The 18,587-nt window shown below is 42.5% G+C and overlaps 3 protein-coding genes across 4 annotated transcripts; all 3 read right to left on the bottom strand.

Moving 5' to 3' along the window:
- Window positions 1-521: 521 nt before the first annotated feature.
- cort (cortistatin) lies at window positions 522-1,872 on the bottom strand. The gene is made up of 2 exons (XM_035522404.1): window positions 1,545-1,872; window positions 522-1,192 (listed from the first exon to the last, which is right to left on the bottom strand). Exons 1-2 carry the CDS (start codon window positions 1,644-1,646, stop codon window positions 962-964), a joined length of 333 nt encoding a protein of 110 aa, XP_035378297.1. The 5' UTR covers window positions 1,647-1,872; the 3' UTR covers window positions 522-961.
- Window positions 1,581-10,289, bottom strand: srm (spermidine synthase). 2 transcript variants are annotated; one of them, XR_004775582.1, is made up of 9 exons: window positions 10,048-10,289; window positions 9,304-9,424; window positions 9,013-9,105; window positions 8,673-8,826; window positions 8,466-8,549; window positions 8,224-8,369; window positions 7,988-8,110; window positions 7,522-7,824; window positions 1,581-1,659 (listed from the first exon to the last, which is right to left on the bottom strand). XR_004775582.1 is itself a non-coding variant. In XM_027016319.2 (8 exons), exons 1-8 carry the CDS (start codon window positions 10,176-10,178, stop codon window positions 7,807-7,809), a joined length of 870 nt encoding a protein of 289 aa, XP_026872120.1. In that variant the 5' UTR covers window positions 10,179-10,289; the 3' UTR covers window positions 6,443-7,806. The 2 variants fall into 2 exon arrangements, 1 of the variants encoding a protein (XP_026872120.1); XM_027016319.2 differs by lacking the exon at window positions 1,581-1,659 and having other exon boundaries at window positions 6,443-7,824.
- Window positions 10,288-18,170, bottom strand: smc1a (structural maintenance of chromosomes 1A). The gene is given in 24 exon segments (XM_035522405.1): window positions 10,288-11,235; window positions 11,417-13,550; window positions 13,552-13,601; window positions 13,765-13,911; window positions 14,357-14,376; window positions 14,379-14,532; window positions 14,646-14,692; window positions 14,695-14,824; window positions 14,888-14,995; window positions 15,076-15,163; window positions 15,225-15,303; window position 15,376; window positions 15,447-15,587; window positions 16,130-16,290; window positions 16,293-16,375; window positions 16,527-16,572; window positions 16,575-16,755; window positions 16,929-17,026; window positions 17,029-17,113; window positions 17,205-17,317; window positions 17,413-17,448; window positions 17,451-17,535; window positions 17,537-17,601; window positions 17,899-18,170. Coding segments are annotated over 23 exon segments (2,106 nt in total). The 5' UTR covers window positions 18,020-18,170; the 3' UTR covers window positions 10,288-11,235; window positions 11,417-13,483.
- Between the last annotated feature and the right edge of the window lie 417 nt (window positions 18,171-18,587).

Here is an 18,587-nt window from a genome sequence, read left to right as displayed (position 1 = left end):
TTCATTGTCACACACCTGAGGGGTCTGTTGTATTCCCGTTCTTATGTAATTTATTTGACACATTTATCAATTACAGAATATTGTGGTATTCATTCTAAATAATGCCATGGAAACTAATTTCACCACAGCTGAAAGGGAATTGTTGACCAAGTACTGCTCTATGAAACCAGACCATAATCAAACATACTCAACCTGGGCTCAAAACTGACTGTAAAACCTGTAGAAATAGTAATGTTCCATCTTGCAGGATCTCTTTAATGCAACAGTGACAGGAAAAGCTACAACTATGACAAAGAATAAGCGAGGAATAAGTGAGACCTAAGCGAGAAGAGTACAGCTGGCCAGATGTCTCCTTCAGTCTCGCTGGACTGTGTTGCTGGCATACGTGACCTAACGCAGCCTCTAGTCCACTGGTTCCAAACTCACCTTTGGAAGTAAAGTATGGTCTTCAGCAATAATACACTTATTGAGGCAATAGAATGACGCATAGAAGGACATGAAGAATGTACTAGATAAATAAATTAGCATGCCCAAAAATTTTAATGTTCTTCTCTTCAGTCTCACAACATAAAAAGACAAAGCATGTGACCACGTGATCAGTAATATGTTTATTTATCCATTGGGATAAAATGATCTAATGCTTTTTGGGGGGAGTTGACCACAAAGAATGAAACATCCCTTATCAAAAAGCAAATATCTTAACCATGCTTTGTTGGTTTGAGATGCTCCAAAACAGATCAGTCAATACATTAAAAAAATAAAATTAAATAAGTAGATCAATAAATAGATAAATATAATCATTGATATCTTTAACAAACCAGCTGCATCAATAAAGTCCAGAGACCCTTCTTTCTGACTGTGCTGATGGTGTGTATAGTGAAGGTGTAGACAGTTCATGTTGGGTTTTCTAGGAGGAGGAGGTGGTTGTTTGGATGGGCAACTTGTCAGGAGTTTAGCACTGTTAGCACGATGTGAAAGTCTTCCAGAAGAAGTTCTTGCAGGGGGCTTTGCGGTCTCTCTGGGGCAGCTGTGCTAGCCGGTTGTAGATCGCTCTCCGCTCCTCCAGCCGGGACTCCAGGGGCTCCTCCACTTCGAAGGGGAAAAGCTCCCCAGTTGGTGTACTCTTGTTCACCTCATCCAGCAGACCTGACACCAGATTCAAGATCAGCTCCTTCCGCTCCTTATTCAGCTCCTGCAGTGGGCAAGCCCAGTTAGTCGTGGGGCAGTTCACACTAAAGTGAATTAATGTACCAAAAAACATCAATGTGAGTCAAGTCACTAAATTCCAAATCTGCACTCTAGCCCACTAATTCGCAAGAAGTATATATTTAAAATAGATTTAAATAGGATTTTCCTTAGTTTTTTCTTTTCTTCAATAACAGAAGACAATGTTTACTTAAAACAGAAAATTATTAGAATATATTATATTATAAAGCACTTGTTTCCAATACTAGAATAAAAAAAATAAAAAACCACAAAAAACATCATCCAGAGAACGTGAAGTGATGGAGTGTTGAAACGACAGACAGGAGACGCGCACTCACCCTGGGGTGCATGGGGCTCCTCTCTTCTACTGGGAGCACAGAAGCTGCTCTGACACTGTGCAGCACCAGCAGAAAATTCACCACGCCGGCCAGAAGCTGCATGCTGACAAAATTACTGGAACAGTGGAGAGCGGAGGAGGAAAACACGAGAGAAAGAAACAGAGCCAGAGAAAGAAAGAGAAACAGAGGGAGAGAAAGAAAAAAAGAGTTTGCCCAAAGCAAGAGCCCAAGTGCAACAGAATGCCAAAGTGTTTGCGGAGTAAGAGTTAAAAGGAAATGGGTGCTGCTCCTCCTGGTCTCGGCTGGAAGGTCTTGGGTTTGGGATTCAGGTGGCAGTCTCTTATATAGCTCAGGCTCCTACTCTCCTGTTGACGTAAAGGCTGATGGAAGAAGGGAGGGAGCTAAGGGTGTAGGAGGATTAGGGACTAACAAAAGCCCCGAGGAGCTAACCCCTTAACAAAGCAGTCACTGCACTAGAGCACCGCGCCGCCGTGCTCATGTCAGAAGTCTAAAAATGGTCCTTACATCAGTAAAAGCAGTGTTACAACAAACAGAACCTAGAAAGTTTTGCAAGCCTTTCTTTTGGATGTCAGTACATCATTTAAATCTGTCATATCATTTAACTCTGTCTGTCAAATCAATGTCCAGAATGTCAAACACCATAGACAGGTGTGCTCTTACCCGGTACAATGCAGATATCTTTGCTACATTAAAGTCACTAATGAGGTCACAAATTATGCATATTTTTTAGCACCTTAAACAATATTCAGATGAATATTGAGATATTAGTAAAATGTCTTACAACCTAGATTTGCCTGACCATGCCAACAGCTGTCGTTTAACATTACTCAGCCTTGCGAGTTAGATTCTGGTCTGCCTTATGCCCCCAGATTGCTATTGAACTGTCTGACACCTAAGCTGGTTGAGGAGAGTTGTTTATGGTGTTTTGTAAAGGTTAAAAAAATAAAAAAATAAAAAAATACAAAAATAAAAAAATAAAAAGAAAGAAACAGAAGGGAAATCAAGGCACTGCAAGACTGAAGTAAAATGTATTAGTCAATGCAGGCTGCATGCGTGTGGAATCAATATGTAAGAATATACATTGGTTGACTGAACCAAATAATGAAACATGAAGACTGGTTAAGATTAGGGATAGTTTGTCATTCATATGTTTTCAGAATTTGTATAGCCTCCAATGATATATCATTAACTATCATTTACTATTTACTATCATTTACATTTACTCATTTTGGGCAGGATTCTTAATTTTGTGTTGAAATGTGTTTCTCTTTGTAACGTTGAACCGAGTGCCGCAGGGTACGGAACAGCACGCACAGACTCCCTCGATTTAGTGAGATGTTTAATGACATAGAACATTGATGACAGTTGCGGCAGTTACACATAACAACGAACAGCGTAGACAGGAACAATGACATATCACGTTAACAATGGCTACACACACACACACACACACACACACACACACACACACACACACACACACACACACACACACACACACACAATAACACTAACGATGACAGTAAACAATGACAGTAACAGTAAAAATGACCAACGATGAGGCACACAGAGGCGCGGGTTTAAATAGACTGACAAACACTTAACCCCTGCACAGGTGTGTGCCATCACAGAGGGCATGGCTACAAACTATGGTGAACCCCCATGCACGTGGGAGGCTGTACCACGTGACGGGGGGGCGGATGTAGCGTTCCATGACACTCTTATACAATCATAAACCATTTAACAAATATTGTGTTCTCCCAGTGCCTACTACCTCAGTGACTGCTGTGTTCATATACTCTATAAACGGATTTGCTAAATGCATATGTGTCATGGTATATTACACCTTTGAGAGCACATTCACTCACTTAACTCAGTGCTGTGTACTGGTTGCTCTTGCACTATGATATATAGTGTATACGGAATAACAGAACTAACAGAATTGCTAAGCCTTAATCAATAATGATAAGTAATTGCATAAATGTAACAAGACCCCTTAAATATTGTGGTTTACCAAATGTTAAGAGCAATAAGAAGAAGAAGACAAAAATAACAAAACAAATCTGAAGATTGCAAGTTTTGAATTTTGTGTTCTCACACTACAAAGTCTTACTTTCATGTTAGAAATGACTGGTCAAATCTGAACCATGATTATAAATTGGTTATCTGAAATAATTTAAATTAAGGTCTATTACTGGCTGTTACAAGCTTTCTTTGAATCAAATAATAATTAAACAACATATTTAACATTACTGGATATCTTCCAGTGCTCTACCCCATGTTAGCTGAGGGAAATGTCTCATTTGAGGAGTAGCTCAGGCTCAAATGCTAATTTTGCTAACAATGAGTGAAAAGTCAATAGCCACCCAGCAGCATGATGTAATTTACATAATGTTAATTGAGTCACTTACATTCATTGGTAGTGATACTAGCACGGAATTAGTGTGATTTAGCATAATACTCTCGTTGAGGTCATCCACTCCACCTGGGCCAAATGAGTGATGTTGATGGACACCTTTTTGGATATGCACACGCACACACACACACACAGTGAGCTGATATTTGAGGCCTTTAACTAAATTTTACAGCAGTTTGGCATAGCCAGATTAACAACCGAGGCCCAAAAGAGATTAATACACTGCCAAGATGATCTGGCCCAGAAGCACAATCTTCGTACACTGCGTTTGAAGAATTCATGCCAATTGACTACCACTGAACAAATATATATGTGCCACCGACACGTCAAAAACACCACCACTGGCACCAGTGCTACACACTTGATTGGATTTTACATTTGACTGGAGTTGGTGGAGCTCTGAGACGACATTACACACTTTCTCAGCAAGAAAGTGTATTTGCACCAACAGGACTGTTTTTCAACTTTCAGGACTGAACAACCTGGTTTTTAACTGATATGCCTCCATGTTGTGGGGATCTCTTCCAGAGAGTGTATATCAAAGCTGTTTTAAAAAAATGATTCTTCACCGTAGCCCAAGATGAACCTTAATCTGAACACCATGCAGAGACATGGAAAACTATTTTATGGACACAGACACAAGAGACATGATATCGAGATATTTGCAATGCACAAGAAAAATACTGGAGATTTTACTTATTGACATTTATTACGCTAATTAGCAAAGGCCTAACAATCCAGAGTTTTCCTCCAGTAACCAATAAACACTGCTTAACCAAGATTCTGTCCTATGCCAAAAATAAAAATGAAAAATCTGTTTTTACACACTGAACTTAATGCATAAAGAACCCAAATGTTTCCATAATTTCTCTTTCACCCATAGCTTTTATGTTCCAATAGATTCAAATATCTTTATATATTGTATGGGAAAGCAGCACCAAGAAATTGGAGTCCCTCAGTGTTGGCAGACTATTGCTGAACACAAAAGTGGGACGTTCCTGAAGCTAAATTCAAGTATTTTAGAATACGTTTGTAACTTTAAAAGAATGCCCAATTCTAAACATCAAATCAAATATGAAATACACACCTAAATGTGAATATACACCTCTAAACGATAAAAATTTTATTTAAAAAAAACAAACAAAAAAAACCAAAACAACAACATTTTTTGGGCTGCTCTGCTAAAACTTAAAGACAAATATAAAATTGGATTCTACTCCTATTTATACTCACAGGCCAATCATATGGCATCAACACGGCACGCAGACGTGGTCAAGAGACGACCTGCTGAAGTTCAAAATGATTCAGAATGGAGATGAAAGCGACTGAACAGGATGTGATTGTTTGTGCTAGACGGGCTGGTCTGAGTATTGCAGATCTACTGGGATTTTCTACTGGGAAACTGCTGATCTACTGGGATTTTCTACTGGGAAACTGCTGATCTACTGGGATTTTCACACACAAAAATCTCTAGGGTTTACAGAGAATAGTCCAAAAAGAAAAAATGCAAAAGGTGAAATTGCCTTGTTGATGGCAGAGGAGAATGATAGAAAGAGCATCTCCAAACACACAACACGTCAAACCTGGAAGCAGATGGGCTACAGCAGCAACACATCTGACAGGCAACTGAGGCTACATTTCACTCTGACTCACCAAAATTGGACAATAGAAGACTGGAAAAACATTGCCTGCCCTGATGCATCTCGATTTCTGCTCCAACATTCAGATGGTGGGGTCAGAACTTGACGTAAATAACATGAAAGCATGGATCCATCTTGCCTGATATCAACAGTTTAGGTTGCTGGTGGTGTAATGGTGTGGGGAGATTTTCTAGGCACACTTTGGCCCCTTAATACCAACGGAGCATTATTTAAATGTCAGTCTACCTTAGTAATGTTGTGACCATGTCTATCCCTTTATAACCAGCGTATCCATGCCATGCTTGAAGGTTCAAATCATCTCAAACTGGTTTCTTGAACATGTCAATGGCTTCACTGTACTCAAAGGGCCTCCACAGTCACCAGATCTCAGTCCAGTAGAGCACCTTTGGTATGTGGTGGAATGGGAGATTTGGGTCATGGATGTGCAGCCGACAAATATGCAGCAACTGCGTGATGCCATCATGTCAATATTGACCAAAATCTCTGCAGAATGTTTCCAGCACCCAATTGACTATATACCATGAAGAATTAGGATAGTCCTAATGGCAAAAGGAGTTCCAACCTGGTACTAGCCAGGTGCACCTATTAAAGTAGCTGTTATATACTTGTGGATTTCACAGCAAGATTGGTAAAGCCTCCATAAAGATTACCAATGCCATCTTGTGGTTAGCAATTCTATGTGCACCAACACCATGAATTCACCCCAAATACTTCAACATCCACTCTTCCTTTAGGAAATCCCTGCTGGCCTTAAATGTAAGCCACCCATCATGGGATTTAAGAAAATTGGCAAAAGAGAGTTTAATTTGTATTTTAATTATTTCAAAAGAATTTATGAATTTTGCTTGATATTGTGAACACTAGTTGGATAAGGAATAAGCTCATTCTTACAGCAACACAGTAGCAGGTGACTGAGGTGTATTCACCCTCTCCCAAAAGATGAAATTCCCTTACAAAGAACAACTTCAAAATGTAAATAGTGCCTCGCTAGGGTGTCTGAATCTTCCATTTGACAGCTTTTAAAGCTTTTAAAACCTTGTTTCACATTGCACGTGGTGATTTCTTTCCACACAAGGTCAGGCATTCCACTAAATTGACATCTCACATTCCATATGAAACCAAGATGCACACACAACTTTGCCAAAAACAAAACAAAACACAGCATTAATACCATATGATATGCAATTAATTCAACAAGAGTGTTTTATCAAAATACCTACGCAAGTTGGTCTTATTTTGCGTTTAACTACTCATGGGTGCAGGTGTCAAACCAGTGAAACACAACGAGTCGGCACCCCACACCTTTCCACAGACAAAACACTTCATAAGCATATGAAATAGCATACACTCTGAAAGGGAGTGGCAAATGTCATTAATAATTAAATGGCTATTACTAATATTAATAATAACCTTTGAATGAGGTTACTTTGCATTAGCCTGCTATGACTACAATTAGTAAGATCACATTAGTTAATTTTCTTATACTGACTAACTGGCCCTCAGCCCTCGCTGGGTTCACCAGGAATATAACGTAAACAGACACAGGATTGATTCCCCTTCACCAAAGTGTCTTTTTGCAGATTGACAGAGCGACCCAACAATGATGGATTCATCCCTACAAACGGCAGACTGATCCTTAAACAGTTGCCAAACTCAAATGATGCTTCTTCAGTTAGACTGCCATTTCAAAGCTGGTTCTTTGATGACAGTAATAGTGGAATGGAACACCATCTTTCTGCGGCGAGCCAACATGAAAAGACTTTAAATTTCGCATCGATCCAAGCCAATAAGCATGTTACGCCCAATGCATTCCATAAGACACAGATATAATGTTTCTGATGGAAAAAAATAAAATAAAATAAAATAAACAAACATTCACCTGAAAGATATCCATGATTCCGTGTGCGTGTGAACAAGAACAGAACAAAAACAAATAAATAAACAAACAACAAAAACGATACAGCAACGGCGAGTCTTCATCGCAGCAACAGACGGAATGAGAGTTGATAACTGTCCGAAATGTACAGAATCCCCCCCCCCCAATATTCCCTTTGTCCTGATGAAGAGCAGCAGACAGGCTGGGGGGGGGAATGGACACACACCGCCACTCAAACCTTTGCCCTTTTTTCTACTCAGAAGGCAGTGCAAGACAAGAAGGTTCCAATTATGCTTCACTTAGTACCTGGAAAACAACCACAGAAAAATATTTAGACATTGGCCTTTAAGAGTTAGTGTGATTTACAAAGCTATGCTGTACAAAAACAAGAATATTTATACATGACAAAAGGAAACGAGTGTTAAGACACTTATGGATGTGTGGTGCTGTGTGTTTTTGTAAGGTTAACCTTTCTGGCAAATTCTGGCAGGATGAATGCTGCTCGATGGATTTCAGGGTTGTAATATTTTAGGCTCATGCTCTCAATCTCGTCCCTTGATAACTGTCGCACAGGCTCCCGGAAATTCGTTTCCTGGAGCAATTGAAACGCACACAAGCATGAAGAGAACACCTTTCTGGAGAGTTCTACAAGCTCAAAACTCTGAGAAGAATGGGGCGCATGGGGAAGAACAGGATTTGTTTTACCGGGTTTTTACTGCAGAGCATGAAGCCAATTTGGCCACTTGGGTAGGTGGGAATGGTGCAGTAAGCATAGTCCACCACCGGGAACAGCGTCTTGCAGAAGGTCCGCATTTCTTTAATCAGCTCCAAATGAAGCCACTGACACTCTCCTGCAAAAAGCCCCCAAACAGCCTTACTTACGATCAGAGGTTTTTCTAAGAGGTTTTCCATGGTGAAAGTGTGTGGAAGTGTGTGACTGCATCAACCTTGACAGCAAAGAATTCCACCATCACGAAGCGCTGTCTTCATGAGTTGATAGTAGGACTCTTTAAACAAGCTCTCTGCCGGACCTGGTACAGGGCAGAATTCTGTCAGTAACAAACAAGCTTTTTCTCCCTGCTATGTTCTACGGTAGATCAAAGGCTCATAATGAGACCAGGGTGAGAGCACATGTCCGCATCATTTGTTCGTACCCACAGGGTCTGAGGAGTCTGTTATGATGACATCAAAAGCATCCTGATTCTGCTTCATGAACTCAAAACCATCTCCTACGTTCAGAGTCAGTTTAGGACTGAAGAACCCCTTCGCCATACCAGGGAGGTACTTCTTTGACACACTGATGACGTCCTGGTAAGAAATCACATAAAACAAGCATAACGCCACCCCTCCGTCAAAACACATACTTCTAGGTATAAAAAAGAACCAGCACACCAAAAGGCACTGAAACAGATGAGCCTATAAAGATCGTGTTTTTAAGACAACTACACCAACTACAAATGGGGTTTGAGAACCGAAGTATGCAGTAATGCCAACCTCATCAATCTCACACTGAACTACAGACTCAACCATCGGGTGCTTGACAACCTCCCTCAGAACTCCACCGTCTCCTCCTCCAATAATGAGGACCTGTGCAGGAATATGAAAAGATTACATGTGGGGCCATACATTCTCCAATGCGCTTCATATGACCCATGTTCATTTTTCACATATTAGCAACGTTTTCAAAACTCCCCCTCCCCACAGTGATTTTCTTTCCATCTTTTTGACTGTCCCCCTCATGTTTTATACATAAAAAAAATCCCCAAGCGCAGATTAAGTAATTACCTTTTTAGGGCCAGGATGACAGCACAGGGGTAGGTTGGCAATCATTTCTTGATATGAAAATTCATCTCGTTCAGTACACTGAATGACTCCATCCAAAACCAGGACGTTACCATACGTCTTGCTGCATAAAGAGCAACATTTGCATTACATGAAAAAAGAAGAACCGTCAGTGACAGTCCCGAGACTAATACCCAGGAAGAGCAGGAGTGTTGAACACGGGTACAGCAGTTGATGTCCCTACGAGTGGGGCATGGCACAATACTGTACATCTGGCCAAACTTAGAACTGATGGACTTATGCATAAACTGTCTACGACTAATATACACAGAGGAGCCATTACAGAGGTGAGAAAACAGATCCGTTACACTGAAGTTAGACACCACAGCATGGTGAGAGGCTGAGGCCAAGGCCGAGAGCTAAAGCATGACCGACAGCGAACCTGGCCGAGAAAGGCTAGGAACACGAGGTGTAATCGGCGGCCTTGGTAATGAAAAAGGAAAAGGCCTGCTGAAGTAACAGGAGCCTTGGAGGTCTCCATAGACGATCTAAGCCGGATTAACGTGTAACAGACAGGTCCGGGGATGCCACGTTACACCTCCGCCCTCAGGGCGCATCTAACGGGCTATTTCTGGAAAGCTCAGAGAAAGCAGAGCACTGAACAGCCGTGAGGATCGTTCAGACAGGAGTGAAGTGGCGAAACAGCACCGATTCAGATTAAAAACTCTCGGCCTGTTCGAAACTCACCTTTTAAACACCATAACGTCCTGAAACTTTGACTTCTTGTGGTACAGCACCTCCTCTACTTGAAGACTCATGGCCTGACCGGGCCACAATGTACACGTTTCGGTGAACCACCCGTCTTTAATGCTGTCCATTGTAAACGGATTTGTTCAAAGTGCAAGCACAGGTCTTGCGTGTTTGTTAAAAACCAGTAGGTAAGTGCTGCAAGATCTTAAGGAGCTCCAGATTGACACGTTGGGCGTCTTTTGGAGTACAACCAAACCCATGAAAAGGAACCAGCCAATACAAGCGAGTCTAGTGAGAGGCTCCAACCAATAAGAGGCACGTTTTGCGCCAGCACCCGCCCCCTCAGAAACCAATCAACCATACGGGACTACTATACAAGATAGTTCAGCCTTACAGAGAACAAAATGAACCCACGTGTGAAACTCGGTGGTCTCAACACGCCTACAGCTCTTCCATTGGCACGTTATTTTAAAGTAAAAAGATTGGAAAGCAGTGTTTCTGAGACGGATTGATTCGTTTCCAGACATTTATTGAGTTAAACCAAGGATTAGGTTTGCAGTTGAATACGTGCTACACATACTGGGTGTACACTCGTTTGCACGTTGACAGTAGGAAGTTCAGCAGGTGTCCATCATAAACGACAAAGGAAGACACTGTCTTAAGAAACAATACAACTAAGCAATGCATCATTGTCTGTAATTAAATACTGCAGACTCTTGGAATAGAAACACGCACACAATATTAGACCTTATTAACCTAAGCAGCATAATTCATATCTAAATGTGTTTTTTGTTCATGTTTAACATGATACGACATCTGACAAATCTTTTGTTGATGAGCATGATGAACATATACAACTATAATTTGCACCACAAATTATAGTTGTATATGTTTATTACACTGAATTACATAACTATGCCACTGGTGTTGGGGTTTGTGGTTTAATTTCAATATTCACTGTTTTTAATCAGATGACAGCTGTCAGAAAAACAATGATTCAAGGACTAGTAAGAGCATGCACACAGAATGGACATCTGTTGAAAACTACTGAACTGTGACACCCATGACAAAGAAAAAAAATGTATATATGCGTCAGAGATCACGATAATTCTGCTACTGTTGCCAAAACCGTCATATTTAGGTGACCTAATCGTTTGGATTTGGATTGGCATCGGCATCAGGATACTGTGGAGAGAGCAACCATTATTCTTACCAGACACACATAGTGAAAAAGGTAAAACACCTGGTATAAAAGTGTTTAAGTGTTGAGGCAAGACTGTCTGAAGGGGTGTATCAAAATGGTCATGAATCATCCTCTTTTGTTTAATTAGGTGACATATTTATTGTTTATTAAAGAAATACAAACCTCAGGGTAGACTCCTATGAGTGAGTCAGCTTTGGTGTAGAATTCCTCTTTGAGGGAGGTTACAATTGCCTGGAAATTCTGGACTGGTCCTTTATGTAATTGGCCACCTATGATATTTAAAATTAATCAAAATAATGTGATCATTTTGACAACAACAAGTTAAATCACTGTATTTCATGTCTAATACCTCCTGACAGTTGTGATCTGATTGTGGTCTAATAAACACCATACACAAACCTTGCCAATGTTTGTGTTATCGAGTGCAGCGTCTATTTCATCGAGGACAAAGAAGGGAGCAGGCTTGTAGCCAAGATGGAAATTATATAAAATCTCATTAGAAAAGGCAACATGTTGGCAGACTAAAAACTTTTCATTCCCATCAAAGAGTAGTGAAAATTAGGATTACAGAACAAGGACTTTTATTTTAATGGTTGTCTCACCTGTGCATGGCAAAAAGCAGCGCTAAGGCTGCCACGGTCTTCTCTCCTCCAGACAGGTTGTCCATTGGCCTGAATCTCTTTCCTGGTGCCACACAGTTGTAATTGATCCCATCCAGGTATGGCTCCTCCAGGTTCTCCGGTCCTAAGAAAGCCTGAGCAACAGAAAAACTCACTGCTACAAGTCTCATGAACAGCGGTGTGTGACAGTGATGTGATTAGGGCTGTCACAATATCAGATTTTCACAACAAAATTATTGTGGCCCAAAAATACTCATGGTAATGATATTATCGTGATATCTGTAGAAGATCTGAACAAAAATATGTACAAAACACTGCCCCTTTAAGAGACAATGACCCACACTGATCATGCCCTGATCATATAGCTGCTGGGTGTGTGTGTGTGTAAGTCAGCTATAGAGCTGTAAACAGAAGAGCTGCACATGTATGTCCTAGCATTAAATGTTTATTTGCTTATGATGCATGATCTGGTACAGATATTCTCCATGGTCTTCATGTTACGCACGCTGACGCGCTGGAGAATGCTCTGCCGCTCAGCCAGCTTCTGCTGGAACGTGCTCATCTCCGCCTTGATCTCCTCTTCAGACAAAGCGTCCTACACGCACAGACAAACGGAACGCTGCCTGCTTCGCTTTTGAAACACAGACCGCATTCTGGACAAGGGATCTGGGATTTCTGGTACTTGTAAAACCTTGAGGTCCTTGTTTAAGTTGCTGTAGTCGATCTCCATGAGGGCTTCCTTGGTATGCACAGAGCTGGAGGTTTTTTGGCTATTGATGGACTCATCTGTCTGAGAACTTCCCTTGAGGTAAAATCCACATCATAACAGTATGTTAGGGTTTACAGTATGTGACCTCAGCCATGTGTGGATCCTGTCTCCATTTGTCTGTTCACGTTAATAGCAGTGGTCTGTAAACCCACTAGACTAGCATATATATGGTGCTGCATATAGTTAAGTGGCTTTTGTTTTTCTTCTACCTCCCCCTGGCTGATGTCATCTATGGTTCCCTGGTTTGAGAGGCAGCCTGATAACCTCCTACAGGCCTGCAAGATGCAGGACGTCTCGATGGCCATCACCTCCTTCTGGAGCTGAGTCAGTTCTCTAAGCTCACACCATATCACACACACTATGAGGGAAAGTTATCTTAACGGCCACACGTTACAAACAAAGGTGTTCTTGCAACAGATGCCAACAATGATATTTAACAAGGTCATATACTAGATTACACTCGATTTCAGTCAGTGATCTTAGCACGTGGTACACCATATCTCAGTTAAAGTCTTCAAGTGGCCTTGCAGTGCACAGAGCAGACATCCTCCAGAATTTGAAATGCACCGATAGGAGATTGATACTGAGCAACTACTGAGAATGGCTTGGACAGTGCTCTTACCAGGTTCATGCGGTCTCTCAACTCCGTGACGTCTCTCTCTCGCGTGACTGGATGATTCTTCTGATGTCATTTATACGTGGGCCAAAATTGGCCAGTTCGCTCTCCAGCTTGGCCTTCTCGTGCAAAGACGACTGATGAGACACAAGGCCTCACAGTGCAGGCCCTCACAGAGACGGCGTTCGTTACGAGACCCATTTCCCACGTCTCTTTCCTTGGGCTTACCTGCAGATTGAGGGACAGGTGGTCTTGGTCTGTTCCATGTTGCTCTGCGAGTACTTCAGCCTGAGACTGTACCTGCCTAAGCTCCGCCTCCTTTCTCTTTGCCTTTATCTGATCCTGAAATGACCAATCCCCACCAAACAAGCATCAGAAGACAGTGACAAAACAACACAAACCACTTTCCGTCTCCCTCTCGATAGGCTGTAGCGTCACCATATAAGCAGGCCATTGTTTCGAACAGCATTTGGTCCGGTGACCCTTGCTGTGTTCAGTAAGTCACCTTGAGCTCCTTTGTAAGCTTCTCTTTCTTGTCTTTGAGTTTGTCCACGGCTTTCTCATCCCAGCATTGGGCCTTTACTTTCAGGTAACTGGCTCCTCCAGAGAACACCCAAGACTTTTGGAAAAGGGTGCCATCCAGAGCCACGGTCTTCAGAACAAAAACAAAGTAAGTGCTCAAGCCAGAGGGGTAAAGCGTCCTGTTTGACCCACGTAGGAGAACATGCTACTCTTTAATACCTCACCCAGATACAGTTCTGTGTGTGTGTGTAAAAGCCTACTGTATTGTGTGTGTGTGTAAGCCTACTGTATTGTGTGTGTGTGTAAGCCTACTGTATTGTGTGTGTGTAAAATCCTACTGCATTGTGTGTGTATGTGTGTTTGTGTGTGTGTGTGTGTAAAAGCCTACTGTATTGTGTGTGGTGTGTGTAAAAGCCTACTGTATTGTGTGTGGTGTGTGTAAAAGCCTACTGTATTGTGTGTGTGTGTGTGTGTGTGTGTGTGTGTGTAAAAGCCTACTGTATTGTGTGTGTGTGTGTGTGTGTGTGTGTGTGTGTGTGTGTATAAAAGCCCAATATATTGTGTGTTGTGTTCACCTTATATCGGTAAGGTCCCCGAAGGCAATCCTGCGTGCATCCTCCACGTTTTCACACACGAGCATATTCCCACACGCGTACTGCAGGGCTTTAATGTGGCGTGGCTCATAGCGGATCACATCGATCACCAGCTTGGCCCCTCGGAGTTCCCTCAGCTTCTCGTCTGTGGGCTTCACCTTCAGCGAGGAACATGAGAGGACCCCAAGCCCACTAAGCCTGACATACAGCTGAAGACTGGCAGCTGCATTATCTGGATCCTCTGGTGTCTTGAAGGGAATGCAAGTCACACCTACGGGTAGTCCAAGGGCAGGAAGGTCTCTGGTTCTCCTCTTTGATGTACTGAATACAGTCTCTGCCCATCTTCTCTGAGTCCACAATGATGGCATCCATGTTCTTTCCCAGGACCTTTGTCACCACGATCTGGTACTTCTTCTGTGTAGGCTGGCATAAGTCAATCAGCCTGCCATCCTGATTGAAAAATAAGATTTAAAAAATTAAAAACAACAACATAACCTAAACTGCTCCGTTCACCACAAAGCCAGAGTAAAGCCTCTTAATGCTCTCCATGATCTCAGATTTACGCTGCGTACAGCCGTTTTCCTGCCTGTCCATTCTAGAATGGCCAAGTTGCTCCATCACCTGGGACCAAGAAAAAAAAGCCACAAAACATTCACCATTCACAGTGTCGGGGGGGTGAGCATGGTGGTGTGTGAGTTTACTTAGTTCAATTCCATGTTTATCTCATCGATCCTCTTTTTGGCCAGTTCCACTTCATCCTCCATTCGCCTCTGTTCATCTAGAGATTGTCTGCTGAGAAAGACAAGCACGATATGAACTGCGGTGACGCGTAGTGCCTTAGGTGGTTCACCTGCTGGTGGCCATGTAATCCATCTTCTCAGTGCATTTTTGCTTTTCCTCCATCTCGCTTATTTTCTGCTTTATTTTGGCTTAAAATTCAGTCATTTTAACCAACGAACCCAAATGGTGAAATAATGCACTCAGCCTGTGTGTAGAATCACCCTTGAAACCAAAGATTCAGTCTGACCTGTGATAAGGCCTGAACCATGTCTTTGCCCTCGCGTGACTCCACCTCTGTCTCCATTTTCTTCCTCTCCTCCAGGTCCACTCTGTCCTGGTCATCCTTCTGGTCGCGACTGAACTTGTCCAGCTCCTGGGCCAGGGTTGCTGCTCTCTTGCTGGCTTCCTCCTTCAGCCGGTGGTATTGCTTAACCTGCGCATCGTGTGCCATCCCACAAAGGATTACAGAGAAGGCGACGTGGCCAAAATAAAGTCCGAGCTAATAACAATGAATTGGTAACATAGTAATCAAAAACAAAATGCATGAAGTTGAGGAATATAGCAGCAGCCATAAACCATGTGTGTTATTTCAAATGGAGCCATTTTCTCAGAGAAGAGTACTGTCATGGTGTGCAGAAGCACTATTCTGAGAGTGTCAGTCTGGCAAGCACACTTCAACACATCTGTCAAAACAAAGATTTGCAAAGGTGTCTGTTTTAACTATAACAGTTATTAAATCAAAAGACTGGAACTGGGACTCCTCTCACTGACTAATTGTGACACATCCCACTACTGCATTCTCTTCACCCTTTTTTGTATCCATTTCTCTCCCTAGACCATACCAGAGGTCCTGGAGCTATGAGCTAGAACCATCAAGAACTCTGGGCCAGATTCTTCCCTCTCCCACCAGCTGTACCTCAATCCAGCCTCATTTAGTAGGACCTAAGCAAAACCTTTTATTGAACTTTGAGAAGCTGAGCTCAATTGGTTCTCCTCTAAGGTGAGATCCTCACCCTGGCTCTGGGCCTCCTCAAACTCCTGTCTGGCCATCTCCACAGCAACCTGCTCCCGGTCCAGCTCCTCCATGTCAGCCTTGCGTTTCTTATACATCTTCTGAGCATTCTGCAGGGACTTGCATCCAGCTTCTTAATCTTGTGGGAGGTGTTCTCCTTGGCCTTGATGTACTGTGGCCGTTTCTGGTTCAGCTCAATATCTTTCTCTCTGTGGTGGCAGACATTGTCTTCAGACTAACAGAACCGGATCAAGACTAGTGTTTGATTTTATTTCATTTTAAGGTACTTGCATAGTTTAACACACTGATCACAAATTATGTAAAGTAAAGAAAGATATATGAAAGTTCCTTCTCACATACTTTACTTCCTTCTCCATGTTCTGCTGATCCCTCATCATCCATCCAGGTCTTTCTTCTTCTCCTTCAGTTCCTCTTCGATATGATCCATCTTCTTCCGGTCTTCTCTGTTGCGCTGCGACAGCTCTCGGTTCAGCTTCTCGAGCTCTGCCTTAGTGTGGTAGAGCTTGAAAGGTTGCAGCTGCACATGGGCCCTCGCCACTTCGTCCTTCAGCTGCTGGTAGCACTCAGCCTGCAAGGAGGCAGGCACAAAGCCCCGTGTGCTTTTTCTAATGGAATAACTGCAAACAAATTATAGACAATAAAAAACACTGAGCAGTTGAACAAAACTGGGCTGTCTCTCATATTCTGATCTTCAGTATCTGGTTTTGTAAACCACACTGAAATATTTATTCGCACGCAAACCTCCTCTTTCTCCTCCTTGCGCTCGGCCGTGATGTTCTTTTTACGGTGGTAATTAAACTGTGTGCCCTCCTCTGCCTTCACCATGGCGATCTGGCGATCTGAGCCCGTTCCCCCGAGCACGAGAGCGCTTCACACAGGGAAGTCCTCTCTTTTGGGTTCTTCATGGCTATGGACTCAACAGCACCCTGAGCGGGGGAAAAAAAGCCAACAATCTCACGGCTCCATCTTCCGTTTATGTTCAATTCACTACTCTCATACAAAAATGGCTTTTTGTACCTGAAACACTAGAACGTTCCTGGCCTCGATTGAGATGCCGAGTCTCTCCAGTTCCTCACTATACTCAGAGAGTCCAACTACCTTGTTGTCGATCTGATATTCAGAAGAGGAGCCTGAGACAGATACACAGACCGTCAATGTGAAGCTAACCAAGAGACTAAAAAACATAAAAATAAAAGCGAACATGTGTAAATGCTTTTCACTGCACCTATTATGAGCCGCGTAAACGTGCGTTCGCCACCGCCTCCTCACTGTACACCATGCTCACAAAGGCTCGGTTAGCCGCTGCTTTCCCCACCGGCGCGCCATGGATGAGGTCCTTCAGATTTTTTGACACAGAGGTTACTGGTCTTCTCTGCTACGACAAAACTGATGGCGGCCATCAAGGTCGATTTTCCTAAATAGCAACGTTTAAATCAGATAACAATCAACAGCATAAAGGAATGCATTTAACATATTATGAATTCCTTATTGATTTGGACATGAAAACAATATGGAGGTCTGTTAACATTGAACTGGACCAGGCTAGGGTGCGTCGCTCATAGCACACATGAAATATCTGCAATTTTCCATGTATTTTCGCGTAAAGCAGCACATAAAACAGGACGAAATGCCAGGCTATGTGGTTCTATAAATCTAAATCTGATGGACAACAATCTAAAGGCATCAACACCAGACCTCCATCCGCGCTTACCGGATCCATTTGGTTCAATTATTGCTGTAAATTTGTGGAAAGGTCCTATTATTTGTCAGCCTTTATGAGATTTGAAATTTTCGATCTCAATTAGTTTCAAATAACCCATGTTGACTCGCATGCCGACACGCAAGCTTCGTTTCAGGACTCTTCGTTGCTTGTCTGTTTTATAGTTGCGTTGCTTTTTGAGTCATTTTGTTGTCGACTGGAGTTAATTAATTTTATGACGACCCGACCACCGCAGTCAAGCGCCTCCGTCCAGCGCTACCCCATCCAGGTCCAGACTCCCGCACACCGCTTTCGAGAAACGCAGGTTGAAGCGGCAGGGCATAATAAAAGTCAGCAAGGTTGTGTAACATTTTAGCGAAAATAGGACCAGGTCGTTATTATTGATTGTCATATATGCATTTGCTTGACGAACACGTGTTAGAAGACTAACGGAGCTGTTCACAATGCTGAATTCTGTACATTTTGAGAATTAAAAGAAATTGGCCAATTTCACTTCAGTTTCACACTTCTGTGGATACAGGTAGGTTCATTCTCTTTTGAGTTCGGAGGGAGCAAGACTCCAGCTATATGAATTTTTGAGGGCCTTAATGTTGGAATGAATAATATTAATGCCCCACTCTTGTCTGACTGGCACTGTGAGGTTGCCCCCTGTCATTCTAAAATGGATCTGTGGAAATTCC

Source organism: Electrophorus electricus, chromosome 24, assembly GCF_013358815.1.
Source record: "Electrophorus electricus isolate fEleEle1 chromosome 24, fEleEle1.pri, whole genome shotgun sequence".
Classification (NCBI taxonomy): domain Eukaryota; kingdom Metazoa; phylum Chordata; class Actinopteri; order Gymnotiformes; family Gymnotidae; genus Electrophorus; species Electrophorus electricus.
The sequence above is the reverse complement of the archived record's forward strand: the minus strand, read 5'-3'. Positions and strand labels throughout refer to the sequence as shown.